This window comes from Oncorhynchus mykiss, chromosome 21, assembly GCF_057628025.1.
Source record: "Oncorhynchus mykiss isolate SJ-2025 chromosome 21, ASM5762802v1, whole genome shotgun sequence".
In the NCBI taxonomy this organism is placed as follows: Eukaryota; Metazoa; Chordata; class Actinopteri; order Salmoniformes; family Salmonidae; genus Oncorhynchus; species Oncorhynchus mykiss.
The window spans coordinates 33,496,187-33,518,429 of NC_143042.1; the positions used below are offsets into that span (position 1 = coordinate 33,496,187).

General features: G+C 40.8%; 1 protein-coding gene across 1 annotated transcript; it reads left to right on the forward strand.

Annotated features, from left to right (window-relative positions):
- Positions 1-6,097: 6,097 nt before the first annotated feature.
- Positions 6,098-11,254, forward strand: mpdu1b (mannose-P-dolichol utilization defect 1b). Its single transcript, XM_021577706.3, has 7 exons — positions 6,098-6,297; positions 6,720-6,785; positions 7,953-8,085; positions 8,181-8,266; positions 8,434-8,552; positions 8,832-8,942; positions 9,727-11,254. The coding sequence occupies exons 1-7, from the start codon at positions 6,168-6,170 to the stop codon at positions 9,847-9,849; spliced, it is 768 nt and encodes a 255-aa protein (XP_021433381.1). The 5' UTR covers positions 6,098-6,167; the 3' UTR covers positions 9,850-11,254.
- The last annotated feature ends 10,989 nt before the right edge of the window (positions 11,255-22,243 follow it).

Sequence of the window (22,243 nt, forward strand, 5' to 3'; positions counted from 1 at the left end):
TTATATGAAAATCCACACTCTCATTTAGAAGGTTGGCATCACGTTACATCTTTTCACAAATAGTTTCATGTTTAATCACAAACGTTTCACAATATTTAGATGTAAACCTGACAGATGGGAAATGGGAAATGGGAAGATGACAGATGGGAAATGTACACCTTAGATACAGTTATGTGTGTTTCCTGTCCTCCATGAGATGACCAAATGAAACACACTCGTCATGACTGTCCGGTAAGTGTCCACGGACCATCCCCAAATTCTCAAAGTGGAAACATTGTTTAATTATTCCAACTTTTGATGTCCAAGGGCCTCTCTGTGTTCCACAGTTTACATTCCAATCTCAAACACTACAGAGCATAGGAGCAGCGTATTTTATGACCGACCATAAAACAGTCGATTTCCCTCTCTCCCACTCTATGAGAGAGAGCATGCTGTAGAGCGGACCCCCCTTGTATCCTGATCCTTCAGATCGTCACAGGAGAGTTATGACAACAGGTAACAAACAGTCCAACCAGGATACCAATGAGCTTTATGGCCCATGTGGCATAAACATCTCACCCTGTCTACCAGCCCATAACTGGTACGTCCTACCAAACACACACCATTCTGCGACTTCTCTCACACACACACACACACACTAAGTAATAGGTTTGTCATAGGTGTGATACTCAGGTAATAATAATAACCTGGTAATATAATAATATAACCATGACGTGGATGGAAAAAGGTGTTCCTCTGATCTTCTTGATACTACCTCTGCCATATCATTCTCATACTCACACACACACAATAATCTGAGCCATTGACGTGGATGGAAACAGAAGTGTTCCTCCAATGGGATGATTAGGTTAGAGGTGGTCCAATATTTCATCAGTCTTTACTAATGACATGCAGCTGCCCTTGAGTAAAGCCAGTGTGTCCTATGTGTGCGGATGACTCAACACGATACAGCTACATGCAGCTACTACAGCAAGTGAAATCACTGCAACACTTAACAAAGAGCTGCAATTAGTTTCAGAATGGAATAAGGAATAAGATAGTCCTAAATATTTCAAAAACTAAAAGCATTGTAATTTGGGACAAATCATTCACTAAACCCTACACCTCAACTAAATCTTGTAATAAATCCTGTGGAAATTGAGCAAGTTTACGGTGACTAAACTGCTTGGAGTAACCCTGGATTGTAAAACTGTCACGGTCAAAACATGTTGATACAAGGGCAGCTAAGATGGAGAGAAGTCTGTCCATAATAAAGCGTTACTCCACCTTTTCAACAGCTCTATCAACAAGGCAGGTCCTACATACAGGCTCTAGTTTTGTCGCACCTAGACTACCGTTCAGTCGTGTGGTCAGGTGCCACAAAAAGGGACCTTGGAAAATAAAAATTGGCTCAGAAGAAGGCAGCACGGCTGGCCCTTAAATGTACACAAAGAGCTAACATTAATAATATGTATATATATTTTTCATGGCAGCTAATGGGGATCCTTAATAAATACAAGTACAATGGCAAGAAAAGGTATGTGAAACCTTTGGAAATACCTGGATTTCTGCATAAATTGGTCATAAAATTGCATCTGAACTTCATCTAGGTCACAACAATAGACAAACACAGTCTGCTTAAACTAATAACACACAAACAATTATAAGTTTTCATGTCTTTATTGAACACACTGTGTAAACATTCAAAGTGAAGGGTGGGAAAAGTATGTGAACCCTTAGATTTAATAACTGGTTCACCCTCCTTTGGCAGCAGTAACCTCAACCAAATGTTTTCTGTAGTTGCCGATCAGACCTGCACAACGGTCAGGAGGAATTTTGGACCATTCCTCTTTACAAAACTGTTTCAGTTCAGCAATTTTCTTGGGATGTCTGGTGTGAACGGCCCTCTTGAGGTCATGCCACAGCATCTCAATCGGGTTGAGGTCAGGACTCTGATTGGGCCACTCCAGAAGGCGTATATGTTGAAGCCATTCTGTTGTTGATTTATTTCTATGTTTTGGGTCGTTGTCCTGTTGCATCACTCAACTTCTGTTGAGCTTCAATTGGCGGACAGATAGCCTAACATTCTCTTGCTAAATTTCTTGATAAACTTGGGAATTCATTTTTCCGTCGATGATAGCAAGCTGTCCAGGCCCTGAGGCAGAAAAGCAGCCCCAAACCATGACGCTCCCGTCACCATACTTTACAGTTGGGATGAGGTTTTGATGTTGGTGTGCTCTGCCTTTTTTTCTCCACACATAGTGTTGTGTTCCTTCCAAACAACTCAACTTTAGTTTCATCTGTCCACAGAATATTTTGCCAGTAGCGCTGTGGAACGTCCAGGTGCTCTTTTACGAACTTCAGACGTGCAGCAATGTTTTTTTGGACAGCAGTGGCTTTTCCCGTGGTGTCCTCCCATGAACACCATTCTTGTTTTTAATGTTTTACGCCTCATCAACAGAGATGTTAACATGTTCCAGATATTTCTGTAAGTCTTTAGCGGACACTCTAGGATTCTAATTAACCTCATTGAGCATTCTGCGCTGTTGCAGTCATCTTTGCAGGACGGCCATTTCTAGGGAGAGTAGTAACAGCGCTGAACTTTCTCCATTTAAAAACTATTGGTCTTACCGTGGACTGATGAACATCAAGGCGTTTAGATATACTTTTGTAACCCTTTCCAGCTTTGTGCAAGTCAACCATTCTTAATCTTATGTCTTCTGAGATCTCTTTTGTTCGAGGCATGGTTCACACCATACAATGCTTCTTGTGAATAGCAAACTTGCATTTTGTGAGTGTTTTTTATAGAGCAAGGCAGCTCTAACCAACATCTCCAATCTAGTCTCATTGATTGAACTCCAGGTTAGCTGACTCCTGACACAAATTTGCTTTTGGAGAAGTCATTAGCCTAGGGGTTCACATACTTTGTCCAACCTATACTATGAACGTTTAAATGATGTATTCAATATAGACAAGAAAAATTCAATAATTTGTGTGTTATTAGTTTAAGCACACTGTGTTTGTCTGTTGTTGTGACTTAGAGGAAGATCAGATCTGACAAATTTGATGACCAGTTTATGCAGAAATCCAGGTAATTCCAAAGGGTTCACATGCTGACCTGTGTGATGTTATTATAGACGTTATTACATTAAATTAACAATCAGCCAAGGTAGTCAAGCTTTTACCATGAATGTGTTTCATTTAAAGGGACTTTGATAAAGAACTACAGTCAACATCATAGACAATTTCCCCCGTACCACCTCAGATATGCAGACAGTATCCCCAAAAAGACTGTTCCACAGTGTGAGTGGATTGTCTGACACAGACTCATCTCCGCGCGAGTAGGATAAGGTTTACCAAAAGTACTTCTTCCCCCTCATTGCAACGGTTAGAAAGGTAGGCTGAGGGTTGGCTGTGCAGGTGTATGTGGATAGTCTGACACAGATTCAGTCCCCTTATCTAAGGTCAGTTTTGCATTTCTTCCCCCACAAGGAAGGTAAGCAGGTGCTGACTGCTGATCCTAGATCTGTGCCTGAAGGAAAACGCTCGTTCCAAATGGCACCCTATTGTTCTGATCAAAAGTAGTGCACTATGTAGGAAATAGGGTACCATTTGGGACACATAGAACTTTATACCAGGAGCGTCCATGTGGCTCCTCCTGGTGGACCCTGATTGGTAACCAATGTCCTGCAATGATGGCATCAGAGGTGCATAGCGCCCCCTGTCAGCTGGCCTCCTGAACAACTGGGTCCTCACTCAGCTCCCTCCAGCTGTCGTCATCGGCGCAACGCTCAAATAGGTTCCCAGCAACAAGCCCGTGCCCATTGTGGTTCCCTTCACCAGAAGGCTCACATCTCGCCCTGTGTGGCTCAGCGTGGGTACTATCGACATCTAGTGGAGAGATTAAGGTATTTCAATGAGTACTGTACAGTAGGTATGTATACAATCAAAGTGTATTTATTCACAAGATACAACAGATGTAAACAGTTCAGCTAAATGCAAATGATGCACTGTAAACTAGGTTATTGATCAAAGTGCTGGTGAATATTCATGGAAAACCATTGAATATAGTTTTTACACATACACACACTTGCACAAACTCAAACCACTATTCAATATGATTACTGAAGCACGCTCACTGCTGTATATGGATACCAGTGGTGGCTGGTAGCACCTTGAAGATGCACTATGCAGAAATCTCACCACCATTTCCAGGTTGCAAAAATGGTTTGCCTAATTTAAGTTTATGTGACAAAACAAGCAAGTATAGTGTAAATAATCATTGTACCATCTAAACCGCTGTGAAATATCTTTTCCATACCCCCAAATATTTTATTTTCAGCTGTTTGAAGCTGGTGTACAATAGCAAAAGTAAAAGAAGCAAAAACTAGACTTAAAAATGGGTAGCATAGAAATAGCCCACATGGAACAGATCTACTGCTTTTTAGACTTGCGTTCAATGAGAATGACAGATCTATAACTCACATTTCTCCAATAGAAATCCCACACAACACTTGTAGGCGATGTCATGGCAAAGTTGGCTAGCTAAAGCCGCGTTCAAGTGCTAGTCAGAACTAGGAAACTCTGACATTTCCAACTTGCTAACTAGTTGTAGTTATAGAGCCCCACAGTGGAGGTGTCGTAATACCCATAAAACCTGGCGGTCAAACAGGGAAACAGAAATCTTTTTTTCTTTCATTCATTTTCCCCCATAGGGTATTTTAGATAAGCTTAAAATAAGGGCTGTGTTTCATGTAGGCTTACCCTGGTGTGAAGTTTTGATAACCATGTAAATCTCTCTTGGACAAGATGACTTTTATTAATAAATTCTGCTCTATTTACGGTCCTGTTCAAAAATGCTAATTAGAATAAAATTAGACATCACGCAAAACTACAAAATCCCGTCAAGCTCCTGCCTATTTATTCATTACTACATTTACCTAACATTAGATAGTTGATCCAGAGATTCTTACCTTTGCCTCGATTAGCAGTCTCGTCCAGATCATCGTGGTATTTGTAGTACTTTATGATAGCCACATTGGCCGTTAATTAGCATTTAATTTTGGGGGGCGTAAATACATTTATAAAAATCACCTTGTCCTAGAGAGGTTCACACGGTTATCAAAATGTCAATTCAGGGTAAGCCTACACAAAACACAGCCATTTTTTAAAAAGTGTTTCTAAAAATCCCCTATGGGAAAAATGTATGGTGGAAAAACGATTGGAACCAGTTCCCTGTTTGACTGCTAGGTTTTATGGATATTATGACTCATACTGCGGTAGTACAGTATTTTGTGTTTCAAGAGCTGAATTCTGGGTATTTTCAGATATAGATGTTATGTGTTAAAGATGCTATAGTCTCAAAAGTCGACAAACGTGTAAAACTTGGTCAAAACTTGTAAAGTGGTGGTCCCATGTATCATGAGCTAAAATAAAAGAGAATTTAATGTTCTGAAATAAAGCTGAAAATGTCCCAGTTCTTCCATGCCCTGCATACTCAGACATGTCACCAATTGAGCATGTTTGGGATGCTCTGGATTGCATACGCGTACGACAGCGTGTTCCAGTTCCCGCCATTAACCAGCAACTTCACATAGCCATTGAAGAGTGGGACAACATTGCACAGGTCATAATCAACTATGCGAAGGAGATGTGTTGTGCTGCATGAGGCAAATAGTGGTCACACCAAATGGTGGTCACACCAGATACTAACTGGTTTTCTTTTCCACACCCCTACTTTTTTTTAAAGGTGTCTGTGCCCAACAGATGCATATTGGTATTCCCAGTGATGTGAAATCCATACATTAGGGCCTAATTAATGTATTTCAATTGACTGATCTCCGTATATGAACTGTAACTCCCTAAAATCCTTGACATTTTTGCATGTTACGTTTATATTTTTGTTCAGTGTATGTGTAACTGATATATGCAAAGGAATACTACATGTTCGTGTTTTTAAATGTATGTCAATTGTAAAGTATTTTGTCTGTAATGGCTTGTTCGTTATGTGTCAGACCCCAGAAAGACTAGCTCTCGCCATTGGCGTCGGCTAATGGGGAACCTAATGAAATCAACAACAACAACAAAAATCAGTGAGCTCCGGAACCATTATCAGTGCATATGTTTCCGTCTAGCGTGAGGGAACGGTTATTATTTGCACACTGTCTACATCACGTCACAGTTCCACAATGGCGAGCCCTGTTATGGAAGAACTTCCAAAGAATTCTGTGTTGGACCCACTGAAGGGGCTCCTGCTCACTTATTTCATGCCAGAATCATGTTACGACGAGTTTTTCCTCAATTTTAACTTTCTGGATGGTAAGTCAAGTTCTTACATAATTGACTGACGTTTGATTGCAAGAGCTAACTTAGCTAGTTAACGTTAGCTAGCCAGGGCTTCAACGTTGAATGGATGAGCTAGCTAGGTATCGTTAGCTTGCAAGACTTGCGTTTTTAATCGATATTTCACAATGTAACTTCTATGTTATCTTTTGCGTATATCCAGTTACTAGATATAAATAAATATATATTGGACGTAGGGATCGTACCCTCTAAACAGGCTAAAAAGACAGAAGAGGAGCTAACGTTAGTAGGTAGTTGGAAGTTTTGTTTTGACAGCGTTCAGAGGCGGGGCTATCTCATGCCAGTGTTCCTCAATAATTCTAGATAGGAGAAGAACGACATATCTATCTGTTCTCTCTGATAATACCCGTTCAATCGACGATTGTTTCTGTCTGCAGTGCCATGTCTAAAGATTGTGCTGAGCAAAGGTCTGGGCATTGGAATCATCCTGGGGTCTGTGATGGGTAAGATTAAGATTCTCTTTCTCCTCTCTCTATCTCGTTCTCTCTATTTCAATTCAAAGGCCTTTATTGGCATGGGAAACGTATGTTTACATTGCCAAAGCAAATGAAGTAGATAATAAACAAACGTGAAATAAACAATAAAACATGAACAGTAAACATTCCACTCACTCTCAATCTTTATCTCTGTCTCTCTCTCCCTATGTGTGCAAAGCATAACTCTCTGCCCCTCGCTTATATACAGGTAACTGCCAAAATAAAGGAAACACTTGAGTAAATGATACAAAGTACTGTACAGGTGTGGTTCCTGAGTTAAAGGCCTCCCTCCGACTGTTAAATATCCATCACTAGCACATTAGAGGCTGCTGCCTATATACAAAGACTTGACATCAATGGCCACTTTAATAAATGGAACACTAGTCACTTTAATAAAGTTGACATATTTTGCATTACTCGTCTCATTTGTATATACTGTATTATATTATATTCATCTGTATTTTAGTGTATGCAGCTTATATATTCTTAATTCAATTCCTGTACTTAGATGTGTGTGTGTTGTGAAATTGTTAGATATTACTGCACTGATGGAGCTAGAAACACAAGCATTTCGCTACCCCCACAATAACATCTGCTAAACATGTGTATGTGACCAATAACATTTGATTAAGCAATTTACATCCCATCATGCTTAGGGTCATGAATAAAAATGCCCAGTTGCCCATTATTTTGGCTACCGTGGCTAGAAGAAGATATGGCAAAGACTTTTAAAGAGGGATCTCAAAGGAGCATAGGGGGTTTAAAGTGTGTGTGTGTGTGTGTCTGTCACCAGATGTCAACGGAATTGATTCTAGAGCAGTGCCTAAGACGGCGTTTTCCACCCCCGTCAAATAAACACAAAATTATGGAATTTATTGTGGAAGAATGGTGCCGCATCCCTCCAATAGAGTTCCAGACACTTGTAGAATCTATGCCAAGGTGCATTGAAGCTCTTCTGTGTACTCATGGGGGCCCAAATCCCTATTAAGACACTATGTTGGTGTTTCCTTTTTTGGGGCAGTTACCTGTAGATGGAAAGATATTTACAATAGAATTTGATCCATCAAGCGCACGTTCAGATAATACATAACATAACCCATATCTCGCTCTCTCCCACTCTCTCTCTCCCCACAGTAAAGCTGCCCCAGATCCTGAAGCTGATGGGGGCTAAGAGTGCAGATGGTCTAAGCTTCAACTCTGTCTTGCTGGAGCTGCTGGCTATTACCGGCACCATGGCCTATAGCATTGCTAACAGCTTCCCCTTCAGGTACTGTGCTAGAGTTGTACACACACACGGAGACATGCACAGACACACACACACAGACACGCACAAGTTAACATATTTGGCGTTTTCTCTTTCAGTGCCTGGGGTGAGGCCCTCTTCCTCATGTTACAGACAGTAGCCATCGGGTTCCTCATTATGCATTATGGAGGCAACACAGTCAAAGGTAAGACACACACACACACACACACACACCTACCTGACGATAAGACTTGACACTCACTACTAACACTTCCTTTTGAGCTTACAATGTACAATTTTACGTCAGCATACAACTAGCTGCCCTCACAAGCAGTGGTTGACGTTCTAATTCTGTGTGTCTGCTCCCTCTAGGTGTGCTGTTCCTGGTGGTGTACTTTGGTCTGGTAGCTCTGCTGCTCTCCCCTGTAACGCCAATGCCTGTGGTCATGGCCATGCAGGCATCCAACATGCCTGCTATCATCATTGGCAGGGTATGTATAACATAATCAACGTGTTATATTGTAACAACAGCGTTCTAACGTTGTTCGAGCACCACATTGGACAATAAGTGTGTTTTAATATTTTCATGTTATTCTCTAGGATTTAATTGTGCTTTAAATAGTTCAACTGTAAAAATGTGCCCCAAAATAAATCAATAATAAAGTTGATTTGTGTTATAAAATGTGTTTTATAGGAGTTATCATTAGTTAACAAATAATGTTATCATTGTATTAATCTGTGATCATGTTTATTTCTCCCTGTGATTGCAGCTTATTCAGGTTGTGACTAACTATCGTAATGGACACACAGGTCAGCTGTCTGCCATCACTGTGTTTATGCTGTTCGCTGGCTCCTTGGCTCGCATATTCACCTCAATACAGGTATATGTGTGTGTACAGTGAATGTATACTAAACATTAGGAAAATCTTCCTAATATTGAGTTGCACCCCTCAATTGGTCGGGGCATGGACTCTACAAGTTGTCAAAAGTGTTCAACAGGGATGCTGGCCCATGTTGACTCCAATGCATCCCACAGTTGCATCAAGTTGGCTGGATGTCCTTTGGGTGGTGGAACATTCTTAATACACACAGGAAACTGTTGAGTGTGAAAACCCAGCAGCATTTCTTGACACAAACCAGTGTGCCTGACACCTACTACCGTACCCCATTCAAAGGCACTTCAAATATTTTGTCTTTCCCATTCACTCTCTGAATTGCAAGCATACACAATCCACGTCTGAATTGTCTCTAGTCTTAAAAATCCTTCTTCAACCTGTCTCCTTCCCTTCATTTACACTGATTTGAAGTTGATTTAAAAAGTGACATCAATAAGGGATCATAGCTTTCACCTGGTCCATCTGTCATGGAAAAAGCAGCTGTTCTTAATGTTTTGTTACTTGTACATTTTTTGTCAATAAGCAGACACTCTTATCCTGAGTGACTTAGTCGGTATGTGCAGCTGTGTGTGAGTAAAGTGTGTGTACTGTATGTGAGAGTGTGGATGCGTCATAAACGGCACACTATTCCCTATATAGTAGGTAATTAGAGCGTCTGCTAAGTGACACCTAAAAGGGTGCCATTTCAGGCAGTCTGTGTGTGATCCTGTCCTAATCCAACATGCCAATAATTTCTACTTTTCACTTCCTGGTTTCTCTCTACCAACAGGAAACGGGTGACTCCCTGATGGCCCTGACCTATGTCATATCCTCTTCCTGTAACGGCCTTATCGCTGCCCAGCTCCTGTACTACTGGAACAGCAGCCCGGCACAGAAGAAGAAGACAGAGTAGATAGACGGGTGCACATGAAATTAGTTGCCTCTAAATTGGCACCCTATTTCCAATATAGTGCACTACTTTTGACCAGGACCCATAAGGCTGTGGTCAAAAGTAGTGCACTATATTGGGAATAGCGTGCCATTTTGGGATGCAGTAGAGAGTATACAGACAGGGTGCAGCTCAAATGGCCCCCTATTCCATATGTAGTGCACTGCTGACCAGGGCCATGGACTCTAATGGTACACTATGTGAAATTGGGTGTCATTTGAGATTTGCACCAATTCACATCTAGAAATGTATACACTCTGCACTCCCCTACTGTAAGCTTAGCTCTGGACCAAACATTCTATTCCCACCACCCAAACCAAGGAACTCTATACTCTATCTGACTTCAATGATACTGTGACTACAGCCCAGTTAGACTAGCTCACAGAGAAATCATTAGTTTTGCCTCAGTGTTTTAGCTCAGGGAAGGGAAGGCTTGACACGCTTATTTCTCCATCCTGAACGCTGATTCTACTAAACGCCACAGAAGTGCCGATATGGTGTAGGGTGAAGTTGCCGCTTGACGCTGATCCTGAGTCAGTTTAGCATTTTTCCCACTTATGGTTAAGGTTAGGATTCTGGGAGGGGAAGCTGATCCTATATCTGTACCTAGGGGAAACTTCAACCCAGAGCTGTCAAAACACCCACTACGGTCAGTTGTTTTTGTCGTACTCCTACACGGGTTGTCCTCGGACCATAATCTAGAATGAAAACGCATTCCAGAACACAACCAGGAAGGTAACTATTCTAGCTATAATCAAGGGGTCAAGCAATAGAGGTTTACTGTGAAATTCTCTGTCTGTGTGTTTAAGTTAAATGTTCGAATTTTAAGTTGTTGAAGCTTTGTTGACTGAGTGTAATCTAAAGCAGCCTGGTCTCAGATCCTTTAATGCTTGTGCCAACTTCATTGCTGTACTTGGTAAACAATGTTTGGCGTGACGAGTTACAAGGATTTGGCATTATTGCACAAACAGGCTGGCACACAGGCTAGATCAAAATAACAACTGAACTAAATGGTTCAAATTATCAGTCCACATGATGTTTGTCTGTGTTTCTTTGTGCATATAGATGCTGTATTTGTTTAATGATAAATCACATATTTTATTGAATTCAATGAATGAGTCCACAATACTAAATAATTCATTCCAATTTGATTCAGAGTAACCTGGGAGCAGAAATTTGGGGTCATTATAGTTTTATGTTGAAGTCCAATTTCTCTGTTTAGTTTTAGTTTACTTGTTGAGATTCAACTTCTCATGTTAAGATGCTGCTTGCGCTTGTATGCGTCAAAAGCGAGTGCTACAGTTCTGAACATGGTAAGAGTTTATTTGAATGCAAAAATGTAATAAAATCTGTTTTGTTTTTGTTGTGACTGCTCAGGTGTCTGTAGTTTTCTCTTATGTTTTCAGAACTCCAGTCCAAGAGAGCCTCTGGGTTGTGCAGGCTTTCATTCCAACCCTGCAGTAACATCCCTGATTTAGCAAGTTATATGATATAATGAAATAAAACTCAACTCAATTATTTTCATTAGGTTTCTTGTTTAAGGAAGGGCTGGAACAAAAGCCTGCATACCCATTGTTCCAAAATGATTGGGTGTCATTCATTTTCACACCACTAGATAGAGACAATTGTTCACCCTCTATTTTGTTCACTCACTACTAGTTCTCCAAAGTACAGGAATTTACACTAAACAAAAATATTCATGCAACTTGCAACAATTTTAGAGATTCTACTGAGTTACAGTTCATATAAGGAAATCAGTAAATTTAAATTATTTATGCCTTAATTTATGGATTTCATATGACTGGGAATACCGATATGCATCTGTTGGTCGCCTAAACCTTAAAAAAAGGTAGGGGTGTGGATCAGATAACCATTTACCTCCTTTAGCGCGACACACATTCTTCGCACAGAGTTGATCCGGCTGTTGATTGTAGCCTGTGGAATGTTGTCCCACTCCTCTTCAATGGCTGTGCGAAGTTGCTGTTGTACACGTTGATCCAGAGCATCCCAAACATGCTCAATGGGTGACATTTCTGGTGAGTATGCAGGCAATGGATGAACTGGGACATTTTCAGCTTCCAAGAATTGTGTACAACTCCTTGCGACATGGGGCCATTATGCTGAAACATGATGTGATGGTGGCATTTGAATGACTATGGGCCTCAGGATCTCGTCACGGTATCTCTGCATTCAAATTAACAGTTTGTGCTGAAATTCTTCAGTTGTGCAAACCCACAATTTCATCAGCTGTCCGGGTGGCTCGTCTCAGACAATCCCACAGGTGAAGAAGCTGGATATGGAGGTCCTTAGCTGTCGTGGTTAAAATTGGTCTGCAGTTGTGAGGCCGGTTGGACGTACTGCCAAATTCTCTAAAATGACATTGGAGGCGGCTTTTGGTAGAGCCATAAACATTAAATTATCTGGCAACAGCTCTAGAGGACATTTCTGCAGTCAGCATGCCAATTACCACATCCTGAAAAATTTGAGACATCTGTGGAATTGTGTTGTGTGACCAAACTGGCCTTTTATTGTTCCCAACACAAGGTGCACTTGTGCAATGGTCATGCTGTTCAGTCAGCTTCTTGATATGCCACACCTGTTAGGTGAATGGATTATCTTGACAAAGTAGAAAAGCTCACTAACAGGGATGTAAACATCAACATCAACAACATTTTAGAGAAATAAGCTTATCGGGTGTATGGAACATTTCTGGGATCTTTTATTTCAGCTCATGGGACCAACAACTTTACATGTTGCTTACATATTTTTGTTCAGTATGGGAAAATTTGTCTCTGCTTATTCTCTTATTATTTGTCCAACAAACTTGATAATTATTTTCCACCTCTTTTGTGATGTAATAAAATGTTTTCTATTTTTCTGCATGCCCTCTTTACCATAACATTATTTGTCACTACCCCCCCCCCCCTCCCCCATTGAATAGACCCTTCTCTCCTTTCCTTTCTCAAGTCCCGTGTGTGTCGTTCCATCGGCCCCCTGCCTCTCTGTCCTCAATCACACTGACATCATCAACACCCCCCGCAACCGAAAAGTCCCACAATTGGACAACGGAAGTTTCTTAAGAAACAACTCAAAACACAATTTTTTGTGTGAACAACAGACTCCAAAAGTTAATTAAACTTGATAGAAGGGTTGTGCTGAAGATATCTGTAAGATACACTTGTTTATTCCCACATTAAGCCACAACAGTGACCATCTTTCTCTCTCTCTCTCTCTCTCTCTCTCTCTCTCTCTCTCTCTCTCTCTCTCTCTCTCTCTCTCTCTCTCTCTCTCTGCAAAGTACATCTTTCTCTTTTCATCCCTTTTCTCTCATCGGTTTCCCTCATGCTTTGTTTATCACTCACTCACCAACTTCTGTCCTTTGTTTCTATGACGGGAACGAAAGAGAGGAGCCAAACCACATGAGAGGGAAGAGAGCGAGTAAAAGGGGTAAGTAGAGAAATTGTTGTCTTGGAAAGAAAGAGAGAGAAACGGCGGTTGTAGCAGGCCAAGGAGTAGGAGAAGCAGGAGGGAGATCGACAGAGGCAGGCAGTTAAGAAAAGGAGTTTGGAGAAAATAAAAATCATTTTTTTCATTGAGAGAGAGGGTGGGGGGGGAGAGAGAGAGGGCCCCGGGAGGCATTTCTGATGGTGATTGTGCAGCGGCGATGGCAAGCTCCGACTTTGTTAGGCCGTATCACCTGTGAGATATAGATGCATCTTGGGAGGTCTGACTGTGCTTTAGAAGAGGCCAGTTTTGTTCCACTGCGCTCAGTTCACACACATACACACACTCATCGCCTCCTTTAATCTCTTTAATGTGTGGGCCAATCTTTATCTACCTGCTGATTGTTAGGCCTGCATTTCCCATCTCCCCCAATCTGGCCATCTGTGAAACACCCCACCTCTGGCAGAACCTGGCGGAACACGCCATTGCCCCACCTCAGCGGTGGTGTTTTGGTGAATGCCTCAGCTGGCTGATAAGGGTAAAGCCCTTTCATCTCCCCAATGGTTTAGTCTGTTTACTCACAGGATTAAGATCAAGTGTAGCAAACTTTTCCTCTTCCTTGTTCATCCTCTAATCACAAAAATGGATGTTTGCACCAGATGTGTTTCAGTAAGAACACACACACACACACACACATGCAAACAAAAACACATACGCATACACGCGGGGTTCCCGAGTGGTGCAGGCTGTATCTCAACCGGCTGTGATCGAGAGTACCATAGGAGCGGCACACAATTGGCCCAGCGTCGTTCTGGTTAGGCGAGGGTTTGGCTCGGGGGGGCTTTACAAGTAGGCAGTCATTGTAAATAAAAATGTGTTCTTAACTGTCTTGTCTAGTTAAATACAAGTTTTTTTTAAATACGCTAGAACTAAAAAGGCTTGTCTCCCAACAACCATCCCACCACTCTCTCTCTTGCTCTCAGACCTGTTGAACTCTCCCACCCCTCTCGCTCTCCCTCTCTCTTTCGGACCTGTTGAACCCCCCTCTCTCTCCCCCTCGCTCTCTCTCTCTCTCTCTCAGACCTGTCTACCTCAGGGTGTGCCTCTACTAGCTCATTAGGGTTACCTGTCACTCTCTCACTCAGAGGTTGGCAAACAGTTCCTCTATGAGCAGCATTATACCCCTGTCGAATGTCTCCTATCTGCCATAGCTATACGCTACAGCTATGTGAGACAGATTTACCCAACCTGGGACACCTCCAGTCCTGACAAAGGCAGCAACACTTTCTATGATCAGTCTGTGAGTGTACATACCACCCATGGTCTTGACAGACTCTGTAAAACGCTGAGCTTGTTTTTGGTTGTTTTGGCTATTATCTGAAAAATAACATCCGTGACACTTCTCAAATACCGGTCATTTTTTATTTCAAATGTTTTTCTCATATTTCAAACCACGCATTCAACAGGTGATTTTTTTTTTTTTTTTACAATGGTCGGCTAATCGATTTCGTCCCATTTATATCCACGATTATATATTTTGACATTTTTCATACAGTATCTACATCGTAATGTTACTGTTCTGTGAAACAAACAACAGTTGTGGGTGAAATCACCCTCGTCATTCCTGTCGGGCTGTGAGTGGGAACTGTGAAGTCTTTTGAAGCTGCGGAGATGCGGAGATGATCCTGTGATGTTTCACCGCAGACTGGAGCCAGACTGACGGACAGTCTTGCCTTATCGTTTGTGAGTTCCTTGAATTAGCTTGGGTGCTGCAAGCAAAGCGGCACTGAATAGTACTATGCTAGGTAGGCAGGTAGGCCTCATGCACATACACACACACACACACACACTATCAGCAGAGATCTTGCTTCTTTGACAGCATTTGTTGAGAGATGTGGGAGGGAGCAAACACACACACACACACACACCTCCCTACCGCAAAAGGGGAAGAAAACCGTCACTGTTTTTCCATAACCTGTTAGGCCTACCTGGTTCACTCAGACCTGCAGTGGTGGAAAAAGTAACCAATTGTAATACTTGAGTAAAAGATACCTTAAAAGAAAATGACTCAAGTAAAAGTGAGTCACTGAGTAAAATACTACAGTAAAATACTACTTGAGTAAATATACTTTTTAAATATACTTAAGTACAAAAGTAAATGTAATTGCTAAAATATGCTTAGGTTTAAAAGTAAAAGTATAAATAATTTCAAATTCCTTATATTAAGTAAACCAGGCAACACAATGTTCTTGTTTTTGAAATATAAGGATAGCCAGGTGCACTCTCCAAAATTCAGGATATAATTTACAAATGAAGCATTCATGTTTCATGAGTCCGCCAGATCAGAGGCAGTAGGGATGAACAGGAATGTTCTCTTGATAAGTGTGTGAATTTGACCATATTCCTGTCCTGCTAAGCATTCAAAATCTAACGAGCACTTTGGGGTGTCAGTGAAAATGTATGGAGTATGACTGATGACTTACATGACCCTTGGACCTATTATATTACGTACTGTTAGGTGTGTAACCATAAAACATGTGAAGAAACCTGTGGTAGACCTAACACTTTATTTAACCTTCTTGATGACTCCCAATGGACCTACCCAAACGGCAGGACATACGAACGCCTTTCCCTGAAAAAACAAAACTGTTGGAGGAATATGTTGCTCATGTCTATGACCAAGGTATTGGATAGCACATCACTCAGTCAGCCCTCATAGCTCCAAAAGCTCCACTGCTAAGTATAGACCTAACAGGGCAGACAAGTAGACGAGAGTGGGGTAAGTTGAGCCAAAGGGTTAGTTAAGCCACTCTTTGTTTCTAGAAAACCATAAACAATATGAATTTTGTGAACAAATATTTAGGAAGAGGTCATGATTTCATAGAGTCTGTGAATTCAGAAACCACATGGAAAAGGTGATTAAGCAAGTTAGAACTAAAAAAACAGATTTTCACAAAGTCAAATGTATTTATTGTGTTATAGGTTTCATGATGCTTGTATCTAAACCAAAGTAAATAGTTCTAAGATTGTCTTGTACATGAGTTGGGTTCTCTATACACTACAATGTGAGTAGTAAAAATATTAGAAAGCACTACTTAAGTTTTTTGGGGTAGGATTATCTGTACTTTACAATTTATATTTTTTGACAACTTTTACTTTACTACATTCCTAAAGAAAATGTTGTACTTTTCACTCCATACATTTTCCCTGACACCCAAAAGTACTTGTTAGATTTTGAATGCTTAGCAGGACAGGAAAATGGCCTAATTCACACACTTATCAAGAGAACATCCCTGGTCTATTCGAGCAGCAACAAGGGATGAAAAAAAAAGACAATGACACTGAAAGAGGTACATTGATTAGAAAATAACATGTACCTGTGCTTAAAATCTCTTATGGATTAGCCCCTTTTTTTACATTTTCACCTAAAATGACATACCCAAATCTAACTTTCTGTAGCTCAGGCCCTGAAGCAAGAATATGCATATTCTTGGTACCATTTGAAAGGAAACACTGAAGTTTATGGAAATGTGAAAGTAATGTAGTATAAGATAACACAATAGATCTGGTAAAAGATAATACAAAGAAAAAAACAACAGTTCTTTTGTATTTTTTTGTACCATCACCTTTGAAATTAAAGAGAAAGGCCATAATGTATTATTTCATCCCAGGTGCAATTTAGATTTCGGCCACTAGATGACCTCAGTGTATGTCTAAAGTTTTAGACTGATCCAATTAACCATTGCATTTCTGTACAAAATGATGTATCAAGACTGCCCAAATGTGCCTAATTTGTTTATTAATAACTTTTCATGTTCAAAATTGTGCACTCTCCTCCAACAATAGCATGGTATTCTTATTATATTCTATAGCTACTGTAAATTGGACAGTGCAGTTAGATTAACAAGAACTTAAGCTTTCTGCCAATATCAGATATGTCTATGTCCTGGGAAATTTTCTTGTTACTTACAACCTCATGCTAATCGCATTAGCCTATGTTAGCTCAACCGTCCTGTGGAAGGGACACCAATGCCGAAGAAGTTTAAAAAAAAAAAGAAAAAAAAAAAAGGTTATGATAGCAGAGAGAAACAACCCACTGGGCACAGATGTCAATTCCATGTTGGTTCAATGTAATTTCTTGAAATTACGTGGAAACCACTTTGATTCAACCAGTGTGTGCCCAGTGGGAAGGTCTTATCTGTTGACATGGAGTCTGAGCATGCTAAACATATCAAGAATCTCGAGGACCAGTTTCATGGGCTTAGTAGCCTCAAATGTTGAGAACTTGCCTTTTGAATTGGCACATAAAAACAACATCCCTGTCTCAGACAACTGGTCAAGAAATTGAAGGGTAAGTGATATTGAAACGATATCTATATCTGAATGTAGGCATACATTTAAGATATACCACAACATTAAACTTTCACCTACTAGCACCATCTCCCACTTACCCCATGAGGCACAATTTTACTCTGTCCCCATGCTCAATTTACCCCATACCTGGGGGTATGGTATGAGACCACTTTTTTTTCGACAAGCTAAGTTTTCAAAACTGTTATGTTTACATGAATTCGGATTATTTCCAGGGATACACAACATCCTGAAATACAGTATATGTAGATACCTTTGGTAGAAAGAATACTGTATTTCCCTTGATGTAGTTATGCTGAATTTAAAACATGGCTCAACGTACCCCACTCTCCTCTACCCATAGAACGTATGCTGTTGTCAGTCATAAAACTGAATCTTATAGCCATCCATGATCAGGCTTCCCCGGTAGCCTCCCTCCACCCCCCCCCCCCCACCCCCCCCAAGCTACCCTGTTTATTACCCAGTTTTATTTGATGTGATTTTTTATAAAATCTTTAACACTGCATTGTTGGAAAAGGACCCGTAAGTAAGCAATTCACTGTTAGTCTACACCTGTTGTCTATGAAGCATGTGACAAAGAAAATTGTATTTTGATTTATTGCGTGACTTGGGGTACTCAGGTGCGAACCTGTGAAAATGCGGCAGATTAGGCATTCAGTGACATTGCAGCCAACCGTGTGTGAGTGCGTGTGTGTGTCATGGCATAGTTTTTGTGTCGTTGCTGCGCCAGAAACGGACGCCCACTCGCTTACCTGTGAGCAAACAACGCAACGAGCAGGTCTTTCAATGACCTGTGCAGAAAGGAGTGGTTGGTTTGTAGTCAGTCACAGACAGTCAGTGATGGGGTATGAGTTTATAGGTTTTGGGGCCTGTGTTTCTGTAGTTAACCTCCCCATGACCAGTGATAAGCCCCTAGGCCCCTTACCTACTGCAATTGTTAGGCCCCCTATCTATTAAAAGCTTATTTAAAATGTGCACATTTTATGTTCTTAAAGGGTCAATCAGCAGTTGCTACATCCATTTTTGTGATATAGACCCATTGATCCTTGAAAAATATAACTTATAAAAGACTCATGAGCTTGGTTCAACTGCCATACCCCGTCAGAACCCAAAATATAAGCTTGTTTTATTCAAATTTTTGTAAACAAAGTAAATGTAGGCTATGTAAACAGCCTCAAAACATGATTAAAAACTATAATTTGTATATAATGGATGGTCAGTCCTTGCATCCATAGCTCTGTCCATTCATTTGAGAGTGGTAACATTTCTCCTGCCCCATCCTTAGCTTTTTACTGAAACAAGGAGAAAACTCAATGCTATTGTTTCTACTGCTGATTGCCGCTTTAATATGTGTGTGGGGTTGGGATACTGTTGCCCAATTTATAGCCACTTGTATTGTCCAAGTAAGCTTGTGTGTAAACCTCAAATAGCGGTTTGGATAAATTATTGGACATGTAAAAACAATATGCACATAAGGCATGAGAAGTTGTGCAATTGCAATTGACTGTGTTCAATTGTATTATAGCATGGGTTTTCTGTGATGCTCAAATCCTTGCCAAGAGCTCTACGTAGGCTATGTGTGCGCACTGTGCGGGCGGGGTTGCAGAAAGGGAGCGTGAGGAAGGTGTTTGCTCTGCCCTGCTTTGCGTGCAAGAGAGGAGTGGTTCGTAGGCTTCAAGGAATGCAGGTAAATAATATGCGCGAGGAGTTTCCATGACGACTTCTGATGTGGTGAGTTTTCCTGCAGCAATGTTGACTAAAGAGAAAAAGTGTTTCTGTTTTTGTGTTTCGATGATTCTCAATCTCCAAGTAGGCCAGTTGGTGCACATTAATGAATTAAAAGCAGGAAAGGTTACATCCCACTGGGCAGAAATTGGTTGAATCAACTTTGTTTCAAAGTAATTTGTCAACCTAGCGTGACATGGAAAATACACTGGATTTGAAAAATCAATCAGTCAGAGATTGTTGTTTTGAGGGTGACAATTCAACCACAGGATTATGTCATCATGGTAACCAAATTTCAACATAGACAAACCTTGTTTATTTATTTTTTTAATTTGTACATTTAAAACAATGTCAGATCTTCAACTTATATCCACTTTCAGAAAAAAAACAATAGACTGGAAAATGTACAGTGCATTCAGAAAGTATCCAGACTCCTTGACTTTTTCCCCCAAAAAATGTTTACGTTACAGCCATTCTAAAATGTATTAAATTGCATTTTTCCCCCTAATCAATCGAAAACAATACACCAGATTTTTGCAAATATATTCAGCTGAAGTCAAGCTTCCCACAATAAGTTGGATGAATTTTGGCCCATTCCTCCTGACAGAGCTGGTGTAACTGAGTCAGGTTTGTAGGCCTCCTTGCTCTCACACTCCTTTTCAGTTCTGCCCACAAATATTCTATAGGATTGAGGTCAGGGCTTTGTGATGGCCACTCCCATACCTTGACTTTGGTGTCCTTAAGCCATTTGCCACAACTATGGAAGTATGCTTGGGGTTATTTGCTTCAATATATCAACATAATTTTCCTCCCTCATGATGCCATCTATTTTATGAAGTGCACCACCCCTCCTGTAGCAAAGCACCCCCACATTGTTTCATAGCCAAAACGAGTTTGTTAACAAGAAATTTGTGGAGTGGTTGAAAAACGAGTTTTAATGACTCCACCCTAAGTGTATGTAAATTTCCAACTTCAACTGTATATAAAAACAACTGAAATAGCACATTTACTTAAATGTTCAGACCCTTTACTCAGTACTTTGTTGAAGCATCTTTGGCAGCGATTACAGCCTTAAGTCTTCTTGGGTATGACGCTACAAGCTTGGGGCTTTGGCTGGGCCACTCAAGGACATTCAGAGTCGTGTCCCGAAGCCACTCTTGCATTGTCTTGGCTGTGTGCTTAAGGTCGTTGTCCTGTTGTCCTGATTTTCATCAAGGATCTCTATGTACTTTGTTCCGTTCATCTTTCCCTCGATCCTGGCTAGTCTCCCAGTCCCTGTTGCTAAAAAAAACATCCCCACAGCATGATGCCACCACCATGCTTCACTGCAGGGATGGTATTGGCCAGTTGATGAATGGAACCTGATTTCCTCCAGACCAAAGAGTTCAACCAAGGTTTCATCAGACCAGAGAATCTTGTTTCTCATGGTCTGAGAGTCCTTTAGGTGCCTTTTGGCAAACTCCAAGCTAGCTGTTGCCTTTTACTGAGGAGTGACTTCCGTCTGGCCACTCTACCATAAATGCCTAATTGGTGGAGTGCTGCAGAGATGCTTGTCCTTCTGGAAGGTTCTCCCACTTCCACAGAGGAACTCTGGAACTCTGTCAGAGTGACCATCGGGTTCTTGGTCACCAAGGCCCTTCTCCCCCAATTGCTGTTTGGCCAGGCGCCAGCTCTAGGAAGAGTCTTGGTGGTTCCAAACTTCTTCCATTTAAGAATGATGGAGGCCACTGTGTTCTTGGGGACATTCAATGCTGCAAACATTTTTGGTACCTCTCTCCAGATCTGTGCCTCGACACAATCCTGTCTGGGAGCTCTATGGACAATTCCTTCGACCTTATGGTTTGGTTGTTGCTTTGACTTGCACTGTCAACTGTGGGACCTTATATAGACAGGTGTGTGCCTTTCCAAATCATGTCTAATCAATTGAATTTACCACAGGTGGAGTCCAATCAAGTTGTAGAAACATCTCAAGGATGATCAATGGAGTATCATAGCAAAGGGTCAGAATAATTATGTAAATAAAGTATTTCTGTTTTTATTTTGTAATGAATGAGCCAAAATGTCTAAAAATGTGTTTTCGCTTTGTCATTATGGGGTATTGTGTGTAGATTGATGATTGAAAAAAATGTAAAATCAATTTTAGAATAAGGCTGTAGCGTAACAAAATGTGGAAAAAGTAAAGTGGTCCAAATGCAATGTATGTCTGTCTATTTACAGCTACCCTCTGGTCTCCTATCCAGGGTTTTAAGATTGGTGCTCTCCGGAATCTTTGGGATGTCCCTTCTCCATTGAAGTTGAAATGTAAAATGGTTAAGGTTTGGGTAGGGGTTAAAAACTTATTTTGGCTGCAATCCCAATACCGGGATCGATATGACAACTACCAGTGAAAATAGAGGGCGCCAAATTCAAACCACAGAAATCTCATAATTACAATTCCTAAAACATACATGTGTCTTATATCATTTTAAAGGTAATCTTGTTGTTAATCCCACCAAAGTGTCCTATTTCAAATAGGCTTTTCAGCGAAAGCACTACAAACGATTATGTTAGGGCTCCACCAAACCACAATAGGCACAGCCATTTTAAAGCGAAATATAGCATTCACAAAAAGCAGAAATAAAGATAAAATTAATCACTAATCTTGAATTATCCATCAGATGACACTCATAGGACTTCAATTTACACAATACATGCATGTTTTGTTTGATAAAGTTCATATTTATATCAACAAATCTGAGTTTACTTTGGCTTATTAGATTCACCAGTTCCAAAAACATCAAGTGATTTTGCATAGCCACATCGTTTCAACAGAAATACT